Source organism: Gambusia affinis, linkage group LG02, assembly GCF_019740435.1.
Source record: "Gambusia affinis linkage group LG02, SWU_Gaff_1.0, whole genome shotgun sequence".
Classification (NCBI taxonomy): Eukaryota; Metazoa; Chordata; class Actinopteri; order Cyprinodontiformes; family Poeciliidae; genus Gambusia; species Gambusia affinis.
This window is the reverse complement of record NC_057869.1, coordinates 25,142,967-25,166,479: the sequence shown is the minus strand read 5'-3', so window position 1 is coordinate 25,166,479 and position 23,513 is coordinate 25,142,967. Positions and strand designations below refer to the sequence as shown.

The window sequence follows — 23,513 nt, the reverse complement described above, 5'->3', positions numbered from 1 at the left end:
AGGAAAAGCAGCGTCTTTACAAGTGTTGAGTGTTGATGCTACACATTAGCTGCATTTCCCGCCATGAAATGATGCAAATAATGTTAAAACTGTTTCCTTTGCACATGACTGCAATCCATGTGCTTATGTTCACACCTATTGTAAACACCACTGTTTAAGCAACCTCAATAAACGTTTGGGGATTTTTTTTAGAGGGGATTCAGCCGTTTCTAAAGTTATGTTTGGTCTTAATAGGCATGACTGTCAAATGTCAGTGCCAACTCTGACTAAACACTAGGCTGTGTCAGAGTATAGCCCTGAAAACAACTATGATCAGCTATATGTAGAGTTTCTGCATGTAACTTTACAATATGTTTATATTACCAAGTCATATTTCATGGACTTCAGCAAGAATGAATTATAATTTTTGTCTTCCCTCTCTTGCAGGTTGATGATAAAGAAATATTTTAGCAAGTTGGAGGAAAGTAAACAAACACAAAACAAGACTTTTCTACTTTATGACTTGGAGCAAAGAGAAAACGGGGGCTGCTGCAGAGGCAGCAATTGATGATAATTTCGGTGCAGCTGAGCAGTTTATTTAGTTTCCACTTTCCTCCTTTGTAGATTTACAAGAGTCCCACCAGCGGAGTTTCGGTGCAGGCCGCACACAGCGTAACGCACAAACAGTAGCAGCGACGTGCGTGTGGAAATTTATACCGCCTGGTATTAAAAGACGGTTGACTTGATTTCCAAAAATAATCTGAGGGGAGTCAGGAGGAGTGGAAACGTTTCAGTAGCAGGTAAAATAAAAATGGTAAAGCTGTTTTTGTAGCTTTAGATGGGATCAACCTGGAAGACGGGAAAGGATTTCACCTGCTGTGTGTTTCATGCTAAGAAAGCTGATTGAAAACATTGGATGGGGTGATAAGAGAGATTTTGTGATCTTTGCGATGGAAAGAGCCATTTTGCCCTCAGTCCAACTGAATCAAACTTGTTCATGGTTACAAATATTACATAATCTTTTGCTCATAATTTTTGATTAACATCTACTACAGAAAGCGTGATGATGAACAATCATTTTATTTCTATTTTTAGATTTTAAAACAAAGACGCAATGTTTCTGCAATAAAGTGGGTGGATACATTTTCTTCTACTATATTTGTAGCAAATACAATAAAAAATGCATTATTTGGCTCAATATCACTCGAGTCCAAACAGCTTATCAGTGTGTCTCAGCTGAACACAGTGGAAAGCAGACAAGGTCCTTCAGCCTTTAGATTCAGATTAGCAGATGTAAATAATGAGTCCTGTGGAGTAGTTTAATCTGGGATGAAGTGCTGCTCTTCCTTCATTTATACTCTACATTCTCAGTTTCATATGACCAAGCAGCTTTACAGTACAATGACTTAAATTCCTGTGTATTATTGGAAACAATGTTGAAAACCCAATAAAGATAATGTTGGAAAAAAAAAAAAAACCCGACTTTAATTACAGAACACGATGCAGAAACATCCAGTACAAAAAGTTAATTTCCTTTCTGATTTACTTCCAGGTTGACGTTCCTTTCTTTCGTAATCTTTCAGAAAACTTGTCGATTATCCAAATCAGGCGGTAAATCTCAAACTCTAGGATCTAAAATATCTGCTTAAACACAACTCTTCGGTTTGCATCTGGCCTACCATACAAAGAAGAATTTTTCCCTCAGTTGATCATCGATCTCAGTAAACGGTGACGCTACAATATACCTTTTGTACCAACTGTTTATCTCCAGAGCCTCTGTGAGAGTCGCATAAAGTAGTGCACTGTCCAGCTGACGCACTCGGATATTTATCTCTCCCTGGATGATCTTCTGCAACACATAGCTCTGACTTTACATCATGAAGGAAGCAGCTGGACTGGGTTTAGAGCTCTGTGAGTCTGCAGATGATGAGTGTGTGAGGAGGGAGACAGAAGGAGGCCAGGGGTCAGGCGCTGCATTAAGGGTGGGGGTTAACGGATTCGCTCCTGTGTAGCAAAAGCCGTCTCACTGGAGAGGCTCGGCTTTGCAAGTCATGGTCGTTGCTTGTTGACCTCACCGTCCAGAGATAATTAGAGGAAGTGGAGCTAAATGAGAGGATCGCTAAGACTGACGACATTTAGTCAGGTTGTTTTTTTTAGTTTTTTTTTTTTTACAGATATCAAGTGTGTACTGGGCAATAGATGTATTTAAGAGAAAGTGCAGGTTGCTTCATCAGTCTCTGATCTTCCTCATGACAATACCTCACAGTTTCTCTATGTTGTTAAGTCAGGTGACTCTGCTGGCAAATCCAAACAGTAATACCAGGTTCAATAAACCAGGTACTGGGCTGGAGCTGTGCCTTATTTTATCCTTCTACACAACTTTTATTTTATACAGTTGGATAAACAACCAGCTTCATTAGCAATAACATTTTGTGGCTTATGCTCCTGTTGGACATCTATACCAGTCAGCACTCTTAGGGTATTGACATTTCTGGTACATTTCTGGTACAAGGCAATAAAATCTATTTTATTGTCTTGTAATATTCTAATCATTTACAAAAACCCATTAAAGTTAACTAAAATTTATATATACATGATTCATCATGATCACAAATCATTGATATTAATAAATGTGATGATTTTCTCTCTTTTATTAATATTACCTCTTCAAAGGAGGATTAAAAGTTCCTAAAAACAACAATCGATGCATTTCACCTTGACTGCAGATGTTATTAGCCTGTTTTAAGTAGAGAAATTTCTGCTTTTAAATAAAACCACAGATTTAACAAGTTACAGTTTCAAAAGCCACTAATATTTTCCGTCAGTCCTTTCCTGTGGTTTACACTCCTTTAACAAGACGCCAGAGACAGTTTGGGAATGTTTCCACGCAAAAATGTCCCACTCGCAATCCGACCCACTACTGGCGGACGCGCACTTACCGTGGCGATTTCTCTGCGATGGCATTGGTTCCCTGAATGTCTGACAAAGGTGTCCGTGGCGTCTTTCTGGTTATGCCTGATTCACAAATAAACAGGCGTCAGAGATTGCAAAAAAAAAAAATTAAAATAAAATAAAAAAATCAGAAATACTAAAGACAAAACAAGACAGTCACACAACACCAACAAAAAAAAAAAAAACACACGTCTGACACCATGTACCACTCTGGGGTTATTACAGTGAGAGTTTTGTGCCTTTTTTATGAGCCATACAACTTAATGGGGATGATTTGGTATTAAAGGTTAACAGTGATGTAATCTTGTTAGTGCTGAGATATGGAAGATGATACTCAAGAGTTATTTAAAATTAGTCTGGGTTTTACACTTGCTTATTAATCCGATTAGTCATTTCAAATAGGGACACACTGGGATTGCATTTTAATTACCCAAGAGAAGCTAAAATCTAAGTGTGGTGGCAGAGTGATCTAACTGATGCATTTCCTTCTGAAGTCGTGCTGAAGAATCACAGAGATCTACAAGGGTTAGCCTACTCAGACAGCAAACTGGGACTGAACATAATACCATTCTCTGTTTCATCATCACTTTGCACAACCTTCTCACTCTCATCTGGAGCTGCAAAGGTAGCACAGAACAAAACAAACAAACAAAAAAAAAGACACAAAAAGAAACAAAACATGAGTGTAACTAAGAGTTTATGGAGGCCCGAGACGTCCATGAGGTCGGCTGTGTGTCCACCACCATATGAGCGAGTTAGTCACTTCGTCCGCCACCAACGTCGTCACCGACACAGGATTTGTTAGTGACATCTGACGTGAGGTGTAGGTGAAGTAGCGACTATACCAACAGGCTGTAAGGTAAGCTACACCGCTGAGAAGGACACCACCCAGAGTAGTTTCTGCCCCAGACAGCGCACTGCAACCATGCATTCCCACCACTACAGGACTCATGAACGTGTGACAGGAGTGTCAGGATGGCTGAAGCATGCTACTGAACAACATGCAGGAGGGAGACGGAGGGATCAGAGACCAAGCATCTAGTCTATAATAGTAGCTGCAAAAATCACAATAAAGAAAAAAACAAAAACAAAAATAAAACACAGCACAGTGCCTTGGAAAATATTCACTCTCATTTTCCCCCCACATTTGATCAGAGTACAGTAGCAAACCTAACTATGTTTTAATGAGATTTTATGTGACAGACAAATAATTACTGGATAATTGCAAAGTGGAAAAGAAATTTTAAAAAGATCCAGCGCAACCAGTTGCCTTCAAAATCCAGTGTCTGTTTAATCCACTATCTGAAAATGACAGTGTTGCAAACCTACCACAACAAGGCCACCAGCACCAAGAATGCAGAAGGAGCAACAATGAAATGGCTTAGATCACATGTGTCAAACTCAAGGGTCAGGGGCCAAATCTGGCCCACAACAGCTGTTGATGTGGCCCACATAAACAGAACCTTTAAAGGGGCAGTATTATGTGTTTTCCAGCCACACAGAATAATTTTATAGCACAATCAAGTAATTATGGTACCTTCAGTTGTTATAATGTTGTATATATCAAATATGACTTAAGAGAAATTTGACTTTGTAAATTGATGCCTTGAAATTGGGCCTCTGTCTCTTTAAGAAAGTACTGTTCTTTCTAAACCGCCTCCTCCAGGAAGTCATTGCATCACTCCTCCATAAACCCCTTAACGTTTTTAATCAGCATTTCATTGAGAAGTAGAATGCATAATGAGCTCAGCGCCAGGTGTTTGTTAATTGTTGCTGCTGCTAGTCTGAAGGAGCCAACCTGCAAGTTGCTAAAATCAAAGCAGTTTTTGTCTTTTATGCTAAAAGATTACGTCAGTGCGAAAAGATGTTCAATATCATTTCATTTTAAGAGGTATCACTTGAATAGAGAGAGTATTTAGTCATATTTAACAGTTTAAAGTTGTTTGGTTGTTTTTTTCTTTACTCTGATTTATGTCAACTGGGTCTTTGAGGAAAAAGAAATGAGATTGATACCCCTGGTTTAGATAAAAGAATATTCATATCTAGACTTCAAACTGATTGGATCTCTGAGACAAGTCTTGTTCTGATGTCCGGGTTTTCCGAAAAGAATGGGAGAAATGACAGTATCAAGATTTGCAAAGTAGGCAGTATAGAATACAAAAGGTTAGCAAAAACTTACCCATTTCACTCCGCCACACAATTATGCACAGCTCTGTGTTGGTCTATCACATAAAATCTCATTAATATGTTTTGTAGCTGCTGGTTGTAAAGTGGCAAAATGTGAAAAGGCACTGCACATGTTCTTAAGAAACAGTTACCGAAGTCTTTTGTCTTAATGTGGCTACAGTAGAAGCCGAGGATGTTGGTCGCTCTCATCCCTACAGTTCCCTTAACATGAAAGTTAGGAAGGGTTATTGTTGTCTTGGCAGCCTTACTGTACTTCTCCTCTTTGCATCTCTGCAGGATCTCTAAGCTTCTCTGATGCACAGGGTGCTGAAGAAAGCTAAAACTATCCATTTTTTTCAATACTGCACAGGGAGCAGCGTCATCATGCCCTTGGAGAAGCAAAACAAAAAGTAAAGAAAGAAGAAAGGGCAGAGGAGGGAGAAAGGGAGAGAGAGAAATGAAGAGATTAGACAGTGTAGAAGTGGAGGATTTCAGGAGATGCAGTTTTCTACTTGAACAAGACGTCTGAAGAGAAGACGGTAAACATTTCAAAACAACACTACGAGGTTCGATTCTGTGGGTTTCTGTGTGACATCGTGGCCAAAGTTTTTTTTTCTTTGTTTGCAGTGTTGCAAATGTTATTTCGAACATTAGCAGTTTCAATTTACACCGTTTTAAAATAGTCAGTGAGAGGTTTAGATATTGTCAAGAAGCTTGAGGTTTCCAAAGAGCTCTGCCTCCTTTTTAAGGATGCGTCTTACCACCAGTGCAGAACCGGCTTAACACGAGTGGATGCGCACACACTCTGTTCAAGATAAAGATCTGGGGGAAATATTCATCAAAACTAAAATGATGGAGAATAAAGCAAAGATATTTTCTCTGTTTGGAAAATCCTTTGTTAATCAACAGAAGTGGATATTTCTACCCAGAAACACTGCCATCAATAGAGTGGACTGACGTGTCCTCTAGGAACGTTTACAAACTTAAAACAATTTTTTTTTAAATGCACAAGTGACAACTAAGTGCACTGCAAAAACACAAAATCTTACCAAGTATTTTTGTTCTGGTTTCCAGTGGAAGACAAAACTAGCTCATAACTAGCATTTCAAGATAATATAGGAACTTGTTTTAAGTCAAGTATTGCTTAATATCCATAAAAAATTTACTAGTTCCACTGGCAGATTATTTCACTTGTAACATGGGAAAAATGTCATTATTAATGAAAACATTCTGCCAGTGAACTAGCACTTTTTAAAATTAATATTAAGACGGTTGACTTAAAACAAGCTCCTACATCTTGCTGAAAATTTACTCTATTTTCACTAGAAACTAGACAAAAAACACTTTGCAAGACTTTTTTTTTAATGCAGTCATTCAAAGACCAAAACTCTTAAAAACTATCAAAAAAGATGTTGAACATATTGAAAACCTATCGATATTTCTAAAACAAATGGAAGTAAACACACTATGATCAAGTCCAACCACCAACAGTGCAAAAAAATATAAATAAAAAAACCTACAATCAGACAGAATTTGGCAAACAGGTCGATGTCCAAAGCGAACTGCAGAAATTTGAAAGAGGAATGCCAACAGAGTCCATATCAGCTCTTGTCTAAACAAATCCATTTTCTAATTTGATGCGTTTGAAGCTTGTGGTGCGTTTTAATTTCTCATTAGCGTTTAACAGTAACACTTTGAAATCATCTCACTAAACAGCATTTGCGTCACTGTCAAAAACATTTGGCCACGATTATACATGCTCGCCCCATACGGTACCTCCATGCATCATGTGCTAAGGTTTTTCTTCCGTTCTGCACATCCGGTCTCTTTAGACAAGATGGTGGTGAGTGAACGCAAATCCGTTCACTAGGATTTAGTCAAGAGCATCTTTGTGCTGTTGCAGAGATTTTTCTGATTACAGTTAACAGATACCGTTGGGTGAGTTAGTTTAAGGATTTCTACAGGTTCTAAAAGTCTATTCAAACATCCACAATGAAAGTGAAGGAAGAGCTAGAGAGGGAGCAGCAATGCTTACAGTAACAATCTGATACTGAAGTCTATGGCATTATAAGGGTGAACTCTAAAGAGAGAAAAATGCATTCACAGAGAGAGGAAGCTGAGAGAGACAAAGAGCTAAACTACTGTAAATACAGAACAAAACTACAAGCAGTAATAACAACACTGCAGAATGACGACAATCGATACAAAATGTGGTGAGGAAAACTGAACTGCAGATCATTTTCTCTTCGCATTTAGTGATTAAATTTTATTTTACCTGAACTCTCTGAGTCAGTTTCTGATGTAAAGATGCAGCAACATTTTAAAAACGTCGAATTTCAACTTTTAGATTTCATTCTGTTCCTGTATCGTCTTTTTAAAGAGACTCTAAAGAAAGACCCACAGTCACAGTTTTTCCACGGTTGTGTGGGCAGCACAATGCAGTGCTGTCCCTCCCACACGTGTTGCTACGCACTGGTAACTACCTGGTAGAGAAAACGCTAGCACACAAACAAGTTCGCTCATTAATTGCTGCGTTTCCATTATGTATGTGTGCAAAACTTTCACGGTATTCCACAAATGTTGAAAAAAACTAATGTTACAATTGTGGGTCATTTATTGAATGATAAAAACAAAGAAATAAGTTTGTTCACGTGGTAAAAAATGTAAAACATGATGTGCCATCGCCCTCCTTCCACTTTCTGTCATCTTTTCCGACAGCAGTTACATCCGGTTATTGATCACGACTCGCATGGAGCTAAATTAGATTTTATATTGCAGTTCTGTGAAATACACTAATTTTGATTCAGTAAAAAAAGAAAAAAAACACCTCCTCCTTTCCATTAATCTAATTTATTTTTATAATTTCAATTTGCGCAATTAAATGGTCAATAGAAACTAAATTTTACAAGCAGAATATCTGTTCAGCTGCAGGCTGCAGGCTAGCCTGACTGGTTACCCAGCTGGGATTAGCTTGGTGTTCTTGTCTTATTCTATCAAGAGCAAAGCAGCAGGAGTCGGACAACATCCTGCACTTGAAAACCATGACTAACTTCAATAATTACTTATCTTAAATTTTTGCTTCAAAAATAAAATGTTTTTAATTGCAGTGTTACATTTTGTCAGCAGTTGAAACAATTATTTACCTTTTCAATAAGTTACTAATCTGATACAAAAACATTTTAGCTTAAGGTCAAAATGCTAGTGCCTGCCTCCTTGCTTTAGGAAATAGTCTTTCTCTCTGCATATTAGCACAAAAAACATCAACGTACTTTTTCTACTTGCTCATCAACATTTAACACGTCTTAAAGGAGATACAAAAGTTGCTGTGGATGCACTCTCTCACCAGTCTTCTTGTGTGTGTGCCTCTTCCCGGCCTCTCTAAAAGCCACCAGGGCCCTGAAGTACGCCCGGAGCACCGCCCAGCGGAAAGTGGCTGACGGGTCGATGCCGATCAGGCTGCAGATGAACGCGTTCTTGCTGCTCTTTAACAGAGCTACGATGTCTGGTCGCATGTGATCCGTGTTCTTCTCCCTAAAATCCTGCGTTGTAGTGACGGAGACATATGAATGACAACATGTCCCTTTATCTGGATATAAATATCTTCTACTTAACGCAAGACAATGGCTCTTGAACCTCGGTGAAAACTCCTGCTGACCTTAACGCCGTACTTGACCTTGCCAGCGTAGTGCCTGATGATGAAGGCGGGCTCCATGACGGCAGGAAACTCGATGTAGCTGTTCCCTTCATGCTGCCGCTTGAACTTATCCAACAGCGTCTGATTGGTGGCTTGAGGGAAGCTGGAATTAGGAACAGAGGCGAGCGCTTTGAAGAACAATAGATGTTGCATCTGCTTTTAATTGCCGAAGAAGAAGAAAAAAATAAGAAATCCGCCAGAGAATCAGTACCCTGATGCACTTGTTTAAAGCCGTCACTTGCGTCGTGGATCCTGAGTCATTAATCACACTTATAAAAGAAACAAAAACGTTTGACGGTTTTTTGATCTCCGCTCCAAACATGATGAATTTATGAAGTCCAGAATAAATGAAGGCGATCGTGGCACACGTCATCTGATCTGCAGCCTGTTAGAAGATGCTCAGCGCCAACGCAGGAAGACGTGAAGCTGCAATTTCACGAGCTGACACTGTTCTGAGGCCAGCCATGATTGTTGAGCTCTGCTCATATGTTCTCCATTACTTCTGAGACGCTGGGCTTCACCTTGACTATTTGTTTTCCTTGAGTTTTGAAGAGACTGGTTTTAAAAGCTGCTCCTTATAAAATCACCTCGACGACAAGTAGCTGAGAATTTAAGCTCAGAACGGAGCAGAAAAGTTTACTATGCGTCGTTCTTGGCTGGGCATTGTGTACTGATGCCCATTAAGACTCATATATTTAAACTAATTTAAGGTCAACTATCTGCCTTCTGCTTGAGGTGTTTTGTTTTTTTAAATAGGGAAATAAATAATTCTTTGGAGAAGAAAAATGAAAAGAAAGTTTTGCAAAACCCATAAAATAAGCCGTTTAAACAGACATAATAAAACAACGACAGATTGATCTATTTTTTGATTGAGCACGAAGAGTTATAAAATCTTCCGAAGGCATCTTCCTTAAGGCAGATTTCAGGTCAGATTTCTTTCTGTACCATTAATAGTAAGAGACAGTGAATCTATTAAGAATGAGAAGAAGAAAAAGAAAAAAAAAGACATCAGGCGCTCACAGGAAGAATGAGACACCAGGGGTTCTGGAACGGGGTGAAACCTGAGCTACAAAAACAAGACAGCTGAAAGGCTCCGTGCTTTCCAGCTCTTCCATGTGGGAAAACTCTGCTTCAGTGTCCAAAAGGAGAAGAAAGGCGAATTAAAGGAGGAAATATTGTTCCTAAATTAGCCGCAAAACAGCCGTGAACTTCAAAGTATCAGATGTACTTTTTTCCCCTACTATGATGAAATCAATTGAACAGCAAACAGGAGTTATGATCAAATCAAGACGCAGTCCAGAAACCTTTTATTCATAGCATTAATATGATGGGATGCGACAGAAAGTTCACACGGATAAATTAGTGTTGATTTAAAGTTTCAGGCAGGCTGAGGTACAGGGAGGAATAAATCCTCCTCTTATCTGTGCATATCTAGATTTTTCTTCATGTTTCTTCTGGTTCATACCGTCCTCATGGCGGTTTCCTCTGGCTTAATCAAACGGCCTCTTTAAGATGTCTTACCGTCACTTGATTTAATTTTAATACGAAAACCGTGGCGAGAAGCAACAGTGCGAGGATACACAAATCCTGGGCCAGCGTTTTAGGTTTTACAGCTGATGGGAGTTTCATGGTTTCAGCATGAAGACAGAGCGGAGGTCTCAGCTGGAAAGAAACCAGAAACTCTGCTGTCGTGTCAGCATGTCTGCCAGTTTTGCTGCACCCAGCCAAACGCACTGGATGAACCTTTTCACAGAGAAACAAAAGAAAAAAAAAAAAGAGAGAGAGAGTTTCTGAAGCAATGAAACAGTGATACTAGACGACTCACTTGCATTCTTCGTCCAGCAGGTGGAACAGCGCTGTGGGCTTCTTGCTGATCAGGCTGATGCAGCCCGTATTGTCGATGTAATCGATGTTCCTCCAGCTGATGCCCTCTGCTCTGTACTCCTCCTGCAGGGTCACATAAAGACAAAAAGAAAGCCGAGTGTCAACGCTGCCTGACCTTTAGCCATGTGGTTTGATAAGGTGTGTTGTTTAGGTGGGATTGGGTCCAGATCCTACTTTAGGTTATTTTCTAATATCGGTAAATCTGAGCACACATGTGGGGCACATCAGGGCTCCACTCTTGGGCAACTTTTATTCATCATCTACATGATTATCTCTGTTCAGATTGTGGAGTTCTGTGATATTAAGGTGTCTGCATACAGTATGCTGATGACATACAAATTTATATTGATGGGATGGGAAAGAAATTCCTCCAACTCTGTGTTTTTGGCTTTAATAAGAAAGGTAAAACGTCAACACCCATCTAAACAGTATATGGCAAAAAACAGGTGTCAGCATGGACCTCAATTAAAAAAACAAACAAATAAAGTCTCTAAATCAGCATACAACCACCTTAAAAATTTAAAAGAAAAGTAAACAGTTTTCTATTAAAACGGGACAAACATTGATGCATGTTTTGGTTACTGTAATAAAATCTATATACTTCTCTAGGGTAAAAAAAAAATAAAATCTAACAACTTATTTAAAAGTAATCTCAATAAACAGCAAGAAGATAAATTATCTGGCTATCTGAATGTAAAATCTTCTTGATGGTCTAGTAACTTTTAGTACAATATGTATATCTAGTAAGAGAAGCAAAGAAGATCAAATAATGAGCCATTATTTGATTAAATCTGCATTTCAGTGTTTCCTTTTATTTATTTGATGCGTTTGTGGATTTTAAAGTGTATTTGGATTATTTCATGTTTTGGTGTTTTTAAAGTGTCTTTTCTTTGCTACTTTGTTTTCCTGTGAAGTACTTTAACTTACCTCATGCTTCAGTTATCAGAGAATATTCATTTACCTCATGAGAGTACCAGTTATTTGCACGTCAAGTTTATAATTTACCAATTAAAGCAACATTCGCAGGCTTTGTCTGCTTTCTTAATCGAAGAAACAACGTCTTCCCCAGTTTCATGTCTTCCTGGGAAAGACATTTATCCAAGGAAGACCTTAATCCAGGAGAGGTTTAATAAAATGACTGGATTTTTTTTCTCTTGCTTCCCTTGTTCCTACCCTGGAGTCAGGAAGCGAAAAAAAACAAAAAAACTAATTGAGTGTATAGAACTGTTTATTCTGTCTGTGTGCAGGAATGTGAAGTTCACAGGGGAAAAATATGCAACAACAAAACTTTAACTTCAATGTGCTGCAAAAAAAAAAACAACAACAAAAAACTGTGGAAATTAGATCCACGAGTTTTAATATGAACATAATGATATCAAGTAGTTAATGGAACGATATCTCAGTATTTTGTCTGCTTTTCATGGAAATAAATGAATAAAATGAAAAACAAATAAGTCAAACAAGAAATTTTTGAATTTTTCAATTTTAAAAGAATGTCTGGCTTAAAAGATAGCACTTTATTAATTTCACAAAGTAGATCTAAAGACATGCACAGTGAGTACAATATCCTGGACCATACACTCCTCCTCCTTCACAAACCACCGCTGAGTAATTACCCAAAGAAGTTGAGTCAGCTCCCTTCTGACTCACAAAACGAATATTATCTGCTTCATATACTTTCAACCATGCACCGTTATACTGAATGAGGAACAGGTGTTTGCTAGAACGTTTCAGATTTTTACTACAGACATTTTTGAGGGTTTTTTTTTTTTACTGCCTTAAATGTGTTTAATGAAACAACCGCAGCATTTATGCTTCTCTATTGATGGCCAGCATCAACATAAAGTAAATGTGAAACCTTCAGCTCCTCTGACTCGATACTTCGTGTTGTAATCTGACGTTTTGGAGAGATTAATCTACAACAGTTTTGCACACTTGTTTTGATTTTTTTTTTTTTTTTTTTTTTGCGAAATAACCAAATCTGGATAGCTAGCATTTATGAACATTGGTTTTCTAGTCTGGCTGAATATTCTGAAATTAATTTAGGTCTGGACTTTGACTGGGCCATCCTAACGCAGTCACAGATTGATCTACACCATTTCATTGCACCTATGGTTATGGTTGTTCACTAGAAAGTGATCTTCCACTTTAACTCTTCCACGTCCTTTAATAGTTAGAGTATAGCAATGCATCCATCTTGACATCAATGTATGTCAGTAAGACTTCATATGTATGCAACATAACTACAAACTCAAAGGTTTGTCACAGGGAGGGTGCCAAAAGATATAATTTGGAAGAAATTCAGCCTAATTTTACCAAAGTTACACAGTCTGTTTCTCAAGGGAGCAATGACGTTCACAAAATCATCTGTAGTGATGAACTCAATCTTCAAGATGATTTAGAGCAACAAAATAATATCCAGAAGGATATTTATAAAAGAAGGCGTGATGGAAAATTCAGAGAAGTCTGTAAAAGCTCTCAAATCCCAAAATTTGATGAACAAGTCTCAATAAAAGGTGTTATACCACCAACAAAAGATCTCAAGTTACAACCTTTTTATTCTGGCATTTGAGTGCATGTGCACGCAAGCACAAATTTGTCCGTGTGTGTGTAGGCGTGTTCAAAAAGTATGCTCGCGACTGTTACGTTGGTAGTGGGGGCTTCAAATTTTTGATGGTGTAGGAAATGGGGGCTCTCAGGTTGGGAGCCGCTGCTCTGAAGGATATGTTTTTTTTAGCTGCACCAGAGTGACTCAGAGGTCGACAGATGAATGGAAACACTGTAACTGTAGAGGAGGGTGTGAAGCAGGCCTCATTGGAAACATGAAGCAAAGCAGCTTTTGGACGTTTTATCTCGGCTGAATCACTACCAGAGACTGACTCAGTGGAGCTCATTGATTTTTCCTCTCTAATAAAGCTCTTTTGCACTCGCCGGCTTGTGAAGGTCTGTTTTCCCCCCTGCTGGCCTGTTTTTTTCATTCAATTATAACCGGACGTTATGTCACAAGCAGATGCAATTTGGTATCAAAACCAGCTGCGATACTAAATCAAAAAATTTTACATTGAAGTTTAAGGCCAAAGAAATAAATACAGAGTCACTGCTATAGTATTACATTGGCATAACATTAACTGTAGAGCAAACACTACACTAAAAGTCAAAATCTGCGCTGTAACATTTGCACTTTAACTTAGCAAATGGTGCAGCCCAGAACCAAATTCTTCTGAATTGAATTGCTGATGTATACTTTTATGTATTTATTTTTCAAGAATTTATATTGCTTGAGGTTAGATTTTTATTAATATTTAACAAATTGGATGGAGTAGCTTGTCAACACTTTAACAAGCTACTCCCCTTGGCAATCAACAAAGTATATTCTATTCTAACCCAGTCATTATAATTTTTTTAATAATTGAAAATAATATATTAATATATATATCACACATATATATATATATATATATTATTTATATATATATTGCTAGGGCTAGGAATTAAATTTTCTAAAATCAGATCTTAAAACGTTCTTAAAGGCAGTTTTCACACATCTTGATGTACAGCAGCAAAAACAAACAAACAAACAAGAAACGATTATATTATAAAATGGTTTTCCTCATGATAATTTCCAATTAGCAGAGGCAATTTGATCCACGTAGAACACAAGCTATAAATTGTCGATATTGAGCAAACTGAGGCACCAAAAGAGTTTGTATTTCGGATGATTTACACTGAGAATATTGAAATCTGGATTTAGCGTTTCATACCCATATGGAAGCTGGTGTGTCTAGAGCGGGCATCAAAGTTGTGGCATGCAAAGCGAAGCCATCTCCAAAGCAAAGAGTCAAATGATAACTGGAGCCAGACAGTCAGTCAAAACAGTACATAAAAGTCAGCACATAGAGGATGACTTATAAATGTGTTTTACAGCTTTATCAGCCCTTGTTGGACTTTTACAGAGGTTCTACCGTAGGCTCACAGGAGGCCAAGTGGTTAGGCTGTGCAGTTACATGTGGGGTAAACAGATGTTATTGTTGGCACTAATGAGAAGATGCCCTCATTGGTTCCGTGATATCTGTATGTGCCATCAGGACATAGATGGGAAACTTTCCATCATTAATCATGCCAGTCACACACACAGTCTGCCAGAAGAAAAAGATGGCTGTACTTGGAGTGGCACCATAACCGTAATGTCTGGACTGGTGACGCACAATGATGTATTCTGTCCAGCAATGACTGTTTATCCATCTGGACTTGCCAAAGCAGAGAACCGATCCTACCAGTGCTTAAAAGACACAAACTGACTTTTGCTTCTGACCTCATTGTGTGGGGAGTCATAGGGTGTTGACTTCTTACTCTGGTACAGTCTTTCAGCTAGAAAACACATGGCTTGTGTGCCTACATCCTGCCAGTGCCTGTTGATCTACTGGGAAGTTTAGAAATGTCTCTGGCTTACAGAGAATGGTTAAAAAATGAGAGAGCAAACTGATGTAGCCAGGAAAAGCTACACTGATGAAAATGTGTTGTTGATGCCAAAGGAAAATGGGCAGCTTGATCAGCCAATCAACCACTTATAACAATCAAGGGAGGCAGTATACCCTTTTAGCAAACGCAACACATTAGTTAACCTTGAAACACAGAGGCAGAACAGTCAATACAGTCGGCACAAGCTCACAAACACTGGACAATAACAGATTGAGAAAACATTGCCATTTATATGGTACTCATTTATGTGGTAAAATCAGAATTGGGTTGAACTTAATGAAGGTATGGATCCATCATATTGTGCAGGTATTGGTGGTGGATATTTTCATGGCACAATTTTGACCATTAGTACCAACTGAGAATCATAAAGCACTAAAACTTATCTTAGTGTTGTTGCTGACCATGCTAACAGGGTACCAATCGTCTACACCAGCAGTTTCATGCACCATGTCAAAAGACATAATACAAAACCTGGTTTGTGAACCCATCCATGACCTCACTGTACTCCAATGTCATATCAGATCTTAATCAAGAAGATTTTGGGATGTGGTGGAACATGAGATTTGCGTCATGGGTTTGTATAGATGACAAACCTCCAGAAAGTGTGCAATGCCTTGATGTTAATATGGACCAGAACCTCTGAGTAATGTTTCCGACACCTCACTGCATCCATGCCACAAAGGTTGGATTTTGTGGAGGCAAAATGGGGTTTAATCAGGTCGAATCAAGTGTACTTAACAAGATAAAGAGTAAAAGATTAGGAATGCTGAAGGGGTGTCAACAAAAAAATAAATAAATAAAAAAAATATATAAAAATTTAGTTTAAAAAAACAACAAAAATATCATCATGTGAATTTTCTCTAAACATGTATTATGTATATATACTTTGTATATTTGGCAGAGTTTACACAGATTTCTGCTAAACACAGGAAGTAGAAATCTTAAAGTCTCAATATTTCTCATCCTGAAGATGAGAACAACGCTACAAACAAAGACTCTTGCTCTTTTTTTTTTTTCCAATCAATCTGCAATAAAAAAATAAAACCCAAACTTTTTGGTGGGTCAAATGCGCAGATCTGATCTGATATTAAAAAGTACTATTTATTTCAATATTGTTGCTGTCTGTGTATCTGAATTGGTTGGCTGTGTGACAATGATAATGACGAAGTGCAGGATTAACTAAAGCAGAGAAATGTCAACGTTAATGTTAATTTATGTAAATATTGGCTTTCGGCATGACAGCAATCTCAATATCATCGCACATTTTCATTTCTGCGAGTCCCTACGTTTTACAGATACAGCAGTAACTGGAGCAGCTTGTTGTTTGACTAAACTGCGTAATTCTGCATCTGCTGACAGGATTTAAAAGGGGGCCCAGAGAACCAAACATGTCCAGGCAGGCCGCTGATTCTAAGTAAACACAATGTAAACCTGTAGGCAAATCTTAAATCATGACTTTAAAAGGCCTTTGAAGTAAATCCGATCACTTAGGAGGGCTTGTATCTTCAGCTGGGTAGTCAGAGGGGACATTGTCTTAGCTTTACTACGTGGTTGCACAATGCAATGGCAAGAACCTCCATTGTGTTACTGTTGCAAGAGTTTCACAGAAATGCCTTCTGGCATCAGTGCAAGCAAGTTGCTTTTAGAATGTTGTTGAAATAATCGTTGTGTAATGAAACTGTAAATCATTTCAGGTCCTGTTACTACAGGTAAACAGATCCTCTGAACTATTTACATATTTAGTAGGAACACCTTCTTCTGATTAAGGAAACAGAAAAATAAAAAAACGTAACCTACCTGTTCTAGCTTAAAGATGTGCTGGTTGAAGTAATGTTGAAGACGCTCGTTGGCAAAGTTGATGCAGAACTGCTCGAAGCTGTTGTTCTCGTAATCCTCGAAACCGAAGATGTCAAGAACGCCGATGGACAAGATCTGAAGTACAGGAAGAAGAGAAAGAAATGACCAAAATGGACGTTTTCCATTTGGAATGTGCTGAAATCTGGGTCAAAAAGTTCCAATTTTATAAAATGTGAATTTTCTTTGTTTAAAAAAGAAAATAAATAGAATTTTGAATCGCGAGGGCTTCCGTTTCATTTTACCTTGGTGGTCTCCTCCAGGTCTTTATTATTCAGCAGAGCGTGGTTGATCCTGAAGACAATCCAGTCAAACAGAGCACTGTACAGAGACTTGGCCATCGAGTCTCGCACCGTACCAGCCTAAGAGGAGGAGGAACGCAGTGCAACACTCAGCTAGAGTCCGCTGATAAATGCACAGAGCGATCTAACCTATTATTGGTGTGCTCATTTTTAAAGACTACTTGATATATATATTTATTTATTTTTTTTTCCCCTCCAGGGGGTCTTTTTGTGGGCTCTAGTGTCCCTTATATGACAGTAGGCTGACAGGAAAGGGGGAAGGAGATAGTGGAAGACATGCGGCAAATGTCGTCTGGTCCGGGAATCGAACCCACGACGGCCGCGTCGAGGACTCAAGGCCTCCAAATATGGGTCGCGCTATCCCCTACGCCACCACAGCACGCCCAACTATTTAATATTTTAAGAATGTTTGGGATACTGAAACATTAATTACACAGCACAAAAAATATGCATCTCCCTTCAACTTTTTTCAGAAACTGCATTTATTTAGGCTTTATCTGGAAAACAACAACAAAGTCGTAAAGCACACAAAGCAAAGTTAATTTATAGAGCAATATCCAAAGCTTTTCTTAAAACTTCCTTCAGTCCATCATTTAAAGTACTAAACACTAAACTCCTCGTCACATTCGTCACCTGGTAAAGACCAGATCCTATTAGTGTCTCTACACTTGATTTTATTCTATTCCGATAATAACAATCACCTTTTCCTGCTTCACGCAGAACGAGCTAAACTTTCTGACATTTAGATTTCAAAAATGGCACCCAGACTATTTTTAAATTAGTGTAGCAAACAAAAATATTTTTGCTTCCCCAAACTGAAACTCTTTTCGCCTTATGTTATTATCTTTTGAGATTCTGATCTTATTTCCTTCTTCCAAGTCAAAATTAAATGATTTAAAATCTAAATCTGCTGAAGATATGAATTATTTTGGTTATTAATCCAGTATTTATAACCTCCATTCACAGGCTGAAAAAAAAAATCCACTAACAGCAGAGTAAATCTGAAGGGATTTAGAGTGAATCTATTGTTCGCATCAACCCATATTTGTCGATGCAATGGCAGAATTTAGGTTCCTGTAGATTTCGATTTACTGCTGGCACTGTTCAAATTTCCTCTCTGGCGGTGGGAGGGATGCATAAAAAGTTTCTGCTTTCTTTTTTTTGTCTTTAAACATACATGTAGTTAATCTTTTAAAATGCTTGGTGACCCTTTCTTTGCAAGGCTAAGTTTAAAAATCGAGAAGCAAATTGTAATGGGGCTCCCAGCTTTTGAGTTTTAACGAAGGAGTCGAAATTTAAGACGCCATCCCTGAGTCACCCCTGGAGTTCACTTCAAGACACATCTGTGTTAGACATTAGAGCTCGGCAATCGGTATCTGACTTTGTGGCAGCTTTTGAATTCAACAGTCATAAAATATACTGAAAAATGGGATCAGAATATCGAGAATAAAAGTGATTTATATGACAGGGTAAAATATAAAATTCAGACGACTTTGAAGAGTTTTTTTTATTTTATTTTTTTTAAATGTTACATTTCTGCCTTAAAAAAATCAAGCTTTTGAACTTTCACCTGACAATAAATCCCCTCAACATAGTCATGTCATGTCTCCAATTGCTCAATATGGATTCATGACAATGTATAATATATTGTAAAAACTATAAAAGGCAGAAAGGAGAAAACGCACCGACAGTGGGAACTGGGCCCAGATGAGAACAGTGCAGACTTTCTGCCATGCTGCATTGTGTCACAGCAGAAAGTCCCACAAACACTGCAATACACTCTGATGATTCTTCTGTATTTGTGATAACAGCTGCATTGTTATTTTATTGAAACAGTGTGATTCAATGAAATGAATCACACAATCAAATATTCTGGGAAGATTTGACCTTCCTGTAACACAGAGTACAAACCGCAGAGCAGCTTCCTCACAGTAAAACCTCCCTTCCTCGAAATAATTAACCAGACTGTTTATTTAGCACACTCACACCAAATATGTCTTCACTACGCCAGGAAGGAAATTACCTTTCTGCTTTAGAGATCTGAGAGCTTTTCGTTACTGGAAGGAAGGATGATGTAAAGCATTCACGATCGAGACCAAAATGGAGAGAACGTACGAGTTGACGTCTTTTAAGTTTAGTTTTGCATTATTGCAGTCAAAAGGGAATGAGACTGTGGGAGCAATATTTACACAAAGACCACCCAGTGAGCTCCCATAGCAGTCACTGTTTGTTAATTTAGAACGACTCCTAAGTATCCAGCACGTCATTACGAGCTTTGGTGGGAATATTTAACACAACATTGGATTTCTGGGATGCCGAGACACAGTAAGGATGAAAAATTGTGTCTATATTGTTGCAAATATTGAGAGTAAAGTTGAAATAGTTGCTAGAATCTGTCTTTTCTGATGCCTTTAATCTGTAGACTGTGATGTGTGTTTATTTTTAGAGTGTATATCTCAACAAAAAGTATCTATTCCCTTCTCCTTGAGCATGCTGAAAGACTTTGTGATGTGATGATGATATGGGTGTGTGTGTGGCTGCAGACTGAGCAAGCCAGCAGGAGGAGATCCGGTGCTGGTGCACCCTGTTCTGTAAACACGGCCGGGTCAGATTCAAAAAGACCCGCAGCTACGATGAGAGGGCAGACCAGCTCCCTTTAGTAGAACAAGAAGAGGCTCAGACGTACAACTGAGCGAGCAGCTTTGTCTCTGTTCGTTAAACCAGACACAAAATATGGGTTACACTGTACTAACTTTGCAGAAAGTATCGTGAAATGAATCTAATATCTTCAGCATTTTGTACTTTCTCAGCCCAAAAGTTGCGAGGGAACTGATTTCTGCCTGACGACAACCATTAGAAATAAAGAAGTAAAGAATGATGGCCATTATTTCACCTGTCTAAAAATAACAAGTGTTGATATAAACAGGAAGAAGGGTTTCTAAGACACTTCAGGGGATGATTTGAAGACCTAGCTTCCCTCCAAGCGTCCTCTGACGACTTCAGTTCGCGCATGACCAATCTCAGCTCTACAGCGTAGGACCAATACTTTCATACTGACTCAGAAATCTGCTAAGCTTAAAACAAAAATGTCCAGGACGTTTATTCAAAATCTATTAGGTGTTTGGGGAAACTGAAAAGTAGCTGTAATCTCACCTCAGCCAACTTGTAGGGAACAATCAGCTTCTCTCCCACCGTCACCGTCTTCCTTGTTGTCAGAGCTTCGAACAGCATCTCCTCTTTGACCTGGTGGCAACACAGACAATGGATCAAAATTGTGACTTTCCTGCCACTTTCTATTAGGTTTGCCCTGATTGTGGTTTCTTTGAAAAGCCTCACTTGCAGATTTTTTTTTTGTCCAAGAAGTCGCTAAATATAGTGACAAAGTCGCTAGCTTGCCAACAGTGGGGTGACTTGGTAACCATCCCCATAGTAAAACACCGAGCGATGTTAGGAAAAGAACCATGTAGATGCAGACGTGACCTGGCGGGAAGGTCTAAGAGTCACGTCTCTCTCATGGCAGAGCAAACGTGGAGAGTGGCTGACTTTCAGATCTTTGTGTAGGTAGATAAAATCTATTTCATATGTAGGTAACGGCCAATCGCCAATCCCCCAAAATTAAGAAAATTGGGGGTGACTTATTGGTACTTTCTAAGTGTTAATCTGCTTATTACTCTAGCCATCCTGTATCCATTTATCAATCCAGCTGCACATACATTCAGCTGTTTTTAAATCCATAAGTTTGTGTATTATTAATACATCCATTCTTATTTAGACCTACTAATTAATTCATTTGTCTGCCAATACATCAATTTGTTTGACCATCACCCATTTCTTTGAACGTGTACTTAAAATTCACTATTTGCACATTTTGGATTTCATTTTTTTTCTAAAAACAGCTCAAGTGCTTAAAGAAAGAAAAAGAAAACTCAAATCATTTTTGACAGTAAATTTAAGTTTTTTGGTGTCTGGAAAATGAGCAATTTCAAAAATGTTCCAAATGATACTATGGGGTTGCTATGGTGGCACTGCTCCACCATAGCAACCCCAGAAAAGCCGAGCCCATCACCTAGCAATACAATCGAAAATCAAGCCCATTTAGTCAGCTGGCTTTACTGCTGTAAGAGCTGTATAATGGCTGCTGGAAACAGCAAGTGTTTTGTCTTTGACTTACCATTCAGAAAACACTGGGATGTGCAGGAAGCTCTACCTCTGGTTTACAAAGAGGTACTGTTGTGCAATTGTGCATCTGTTTGCAGCCATTGTCATGTGTGAATGTAAAGGATGAGTGGGAGGTAGAATTTAAAGTGACAAGAGGACTTTAAATTCTGAAAGGAGCTCAAAATAGGCAGAACTGACCAAACTAACATCTCATCATTTAAGAATGATTTTGTGCAAAACATTTAACTAGTTTATTTTGTATAGACCTATCCTGATCTGTTCAAGAAAGTAAAGCAGATAATCCTTAACAAAAGCAGTGAGGATTTAAAGGTAGTTTCAGGTAAGAAGTAGAGTAAAACTCCTCTGCCGTACCTCCAGCAGCTCCGAGACAACAGGCAGCACCTCAGGGTTACAGATGTCGATGGAGTCATCCCTGTAGGTCTTCCTCTTGTAGCGAATGTTTCCCAGGTGAAGGATGGCCGACAGCAGAGAAAAGATCCTGTTTCACACACCGTGGACAAACGGAAAACAATTTAACCCCGGTAAGAAAGCGTTAGGAAAGGAAAGTCCCACTGAACGGCGGTTTTCCTCCATCACTCACTGTTTGCGCGTGGCAGGGAGGAAGCCCACCATCTCCATGGCCAGCTGGAGCCTCTCAAAGTCATGCTTCAGGTCCTCTCCTTCGACGGTGAAGCAGTCCTACAAGAAGCAGAGCCTGGCTGTTATCAGCCTCTACATCCACGGGGAGCTATCAGGGCTAATGGCAAATTACTGTGAGCTCACTGACGTCCACTCGACCTTAGAGTGTCATCACACTTATCGCAAAAAGAGGCTTGGAATAGATCTTTGGAGTTTACTTTGTAACTGGACAGAAAGAGCCAGGTTACCTGAAGGAGTCAAAATAAGTGGCCCATGACAGAGCAGGCTATGATTAGCACTCTCTGGGTCAAACTAGCACTCCCGCCTGATGTGCAGAGTGACTTGTGTGCACATGGAGTTGAAAATCTGGCCTGGCTTCCTCCTTAAAACGATTCCACAGAAATTTGGCGAGTCGTCAAATTTCTGTGGAATTTGATGAGCGGGGACGTGATTTATGGCATTGTTTGTGTTTAAGTGATGTATGACAAACTAAAATAGCAGGAAGGAGAAACAGGAGGCGTTTGTCTTTAGACAACAGCAGCAACGTGTGGAAAAAGGTGCAGATTTAAGGTCATGATTGTATGTAGCCGATGCTAAATTAGCACTGTACAGCACTTACGCTAAAATCATGTAGACACTGCAATTATGGAAAGAAAAAAAAAGAATCTGCCATTCTAATACTGTTAACGTAAAATGCTTAGCAGCCAAAAACAGTTCAAGCAACATGAAATTGTGGCTGAATCTGGGTTTGTTTGTTTATGAGCGGAGGATAAGCTAACCACAAAGTCAGCATAGCTTCAACAAATTCATCATAATCCAAAATCTTCAACTGCAGCAATGATCACAAACCGTCACTCACTAGATTCAATCAATCGGAGCAGAAACTCCGACTGACATTACCGCAGAAAGAAACCACCGATGAAGGCTTTGTTGTTTCTTTTCAGTGAGTCAGACTTCCTTCTGATCCTTTAAAAGTGTTGTTGATCAGCAGTTATCCAGATTTCCTGAAGGTCTGTGAAAGATTTTTTTTTTTGTGACTTTGCATGACTTCATATTTTCTTCTCAGTCATCTTTTGCCCATTGCAGCATTTTGTGGGACATGTGATGGAACAAAATGAAGTAAAAAAGTGGAGAACAAATGAGGAAGTTCTACAGTGGATGATTGGAAAGCTGCGTCTTTAGCAAATAGTAAAGATTCATCATTGTTTAGTTGATTAACTATCAGCATACTGGTGTTATTATACTATTTAAGATCTGCTAAGGTGTGCTATCTGATATTTTTTTACTGATTTTACTAAAATATGTTGGAACAGATTGTTTAGTTGTGGAACAGATCAGGTTGTCTCAACACAATATGGTTTGTCACAGGAGATTAGGAGTCTAGATAACTCATAAGTTATATTTAA

At 38.7% G+C, this 23,513-nt stretch overlaps 1 protein-coding gene across 4 annotated transcripts in view; it reads right to left on the bottom strand.

The window, feature by feature from the left end:
• The window catches only part of myo9aa (myosin IXAa), a 109,869-nt gene that overhangs the window by 28,949 nt on the left and 57,407 nt on the right, over window positions 1–23,513 (bottom strand). For 2 of the 4 annotated variants that reach the window (XM_044133622.1, XM_044133641.1), the window contains 11 exons: window positions 22,070–22,167; window positions 21,841–21,967; window positions 20,464–20,553; window positions 17,254–17,370; window positions 16,952–17,086; window positions 10,617–10,738; window positions 8,753–8,894; window positions 8,441–8,636; window positions 5,367–5,486; window positions 3,498–3,548; window positions 2,919–2,994 (listed from right to left, as the gene is read on the bottom strand). In XM_044133622.1, coding sequence (XP_043989557.1) covers window positions 2,919–2,994; window positions 3,498–3,548; window positions 5,367–5,486; window positions 8,441–8,636; window positions 8,753–8,894; window positions 10,617–10,738; window positions 16,952–17,086; window positions 17,254–17,370; window positions 20,464–20,553; window positions 21,841–21,967; window positions 22,070–22,167 — 1,274 coding nt within the window. The remainder of the gene's footprint in view (window positions 1–2,918; window positions 2,995–3,497; window positions 3,549–5,366; window positions 5,487–8,440; window positions 8,637–8,752; window positions 8,895–10,616; window positions 10,739–16,951; window positions 17,087–17,253; window positions 17,371–20,463; window positions 20,554–21,840; window positions 21,968–22,069; window positions 22,168–23,513) is intronic. The other 2 variants (XM_044133631.1, XM_044133650.1) reach the window with 2 other exon arrangements.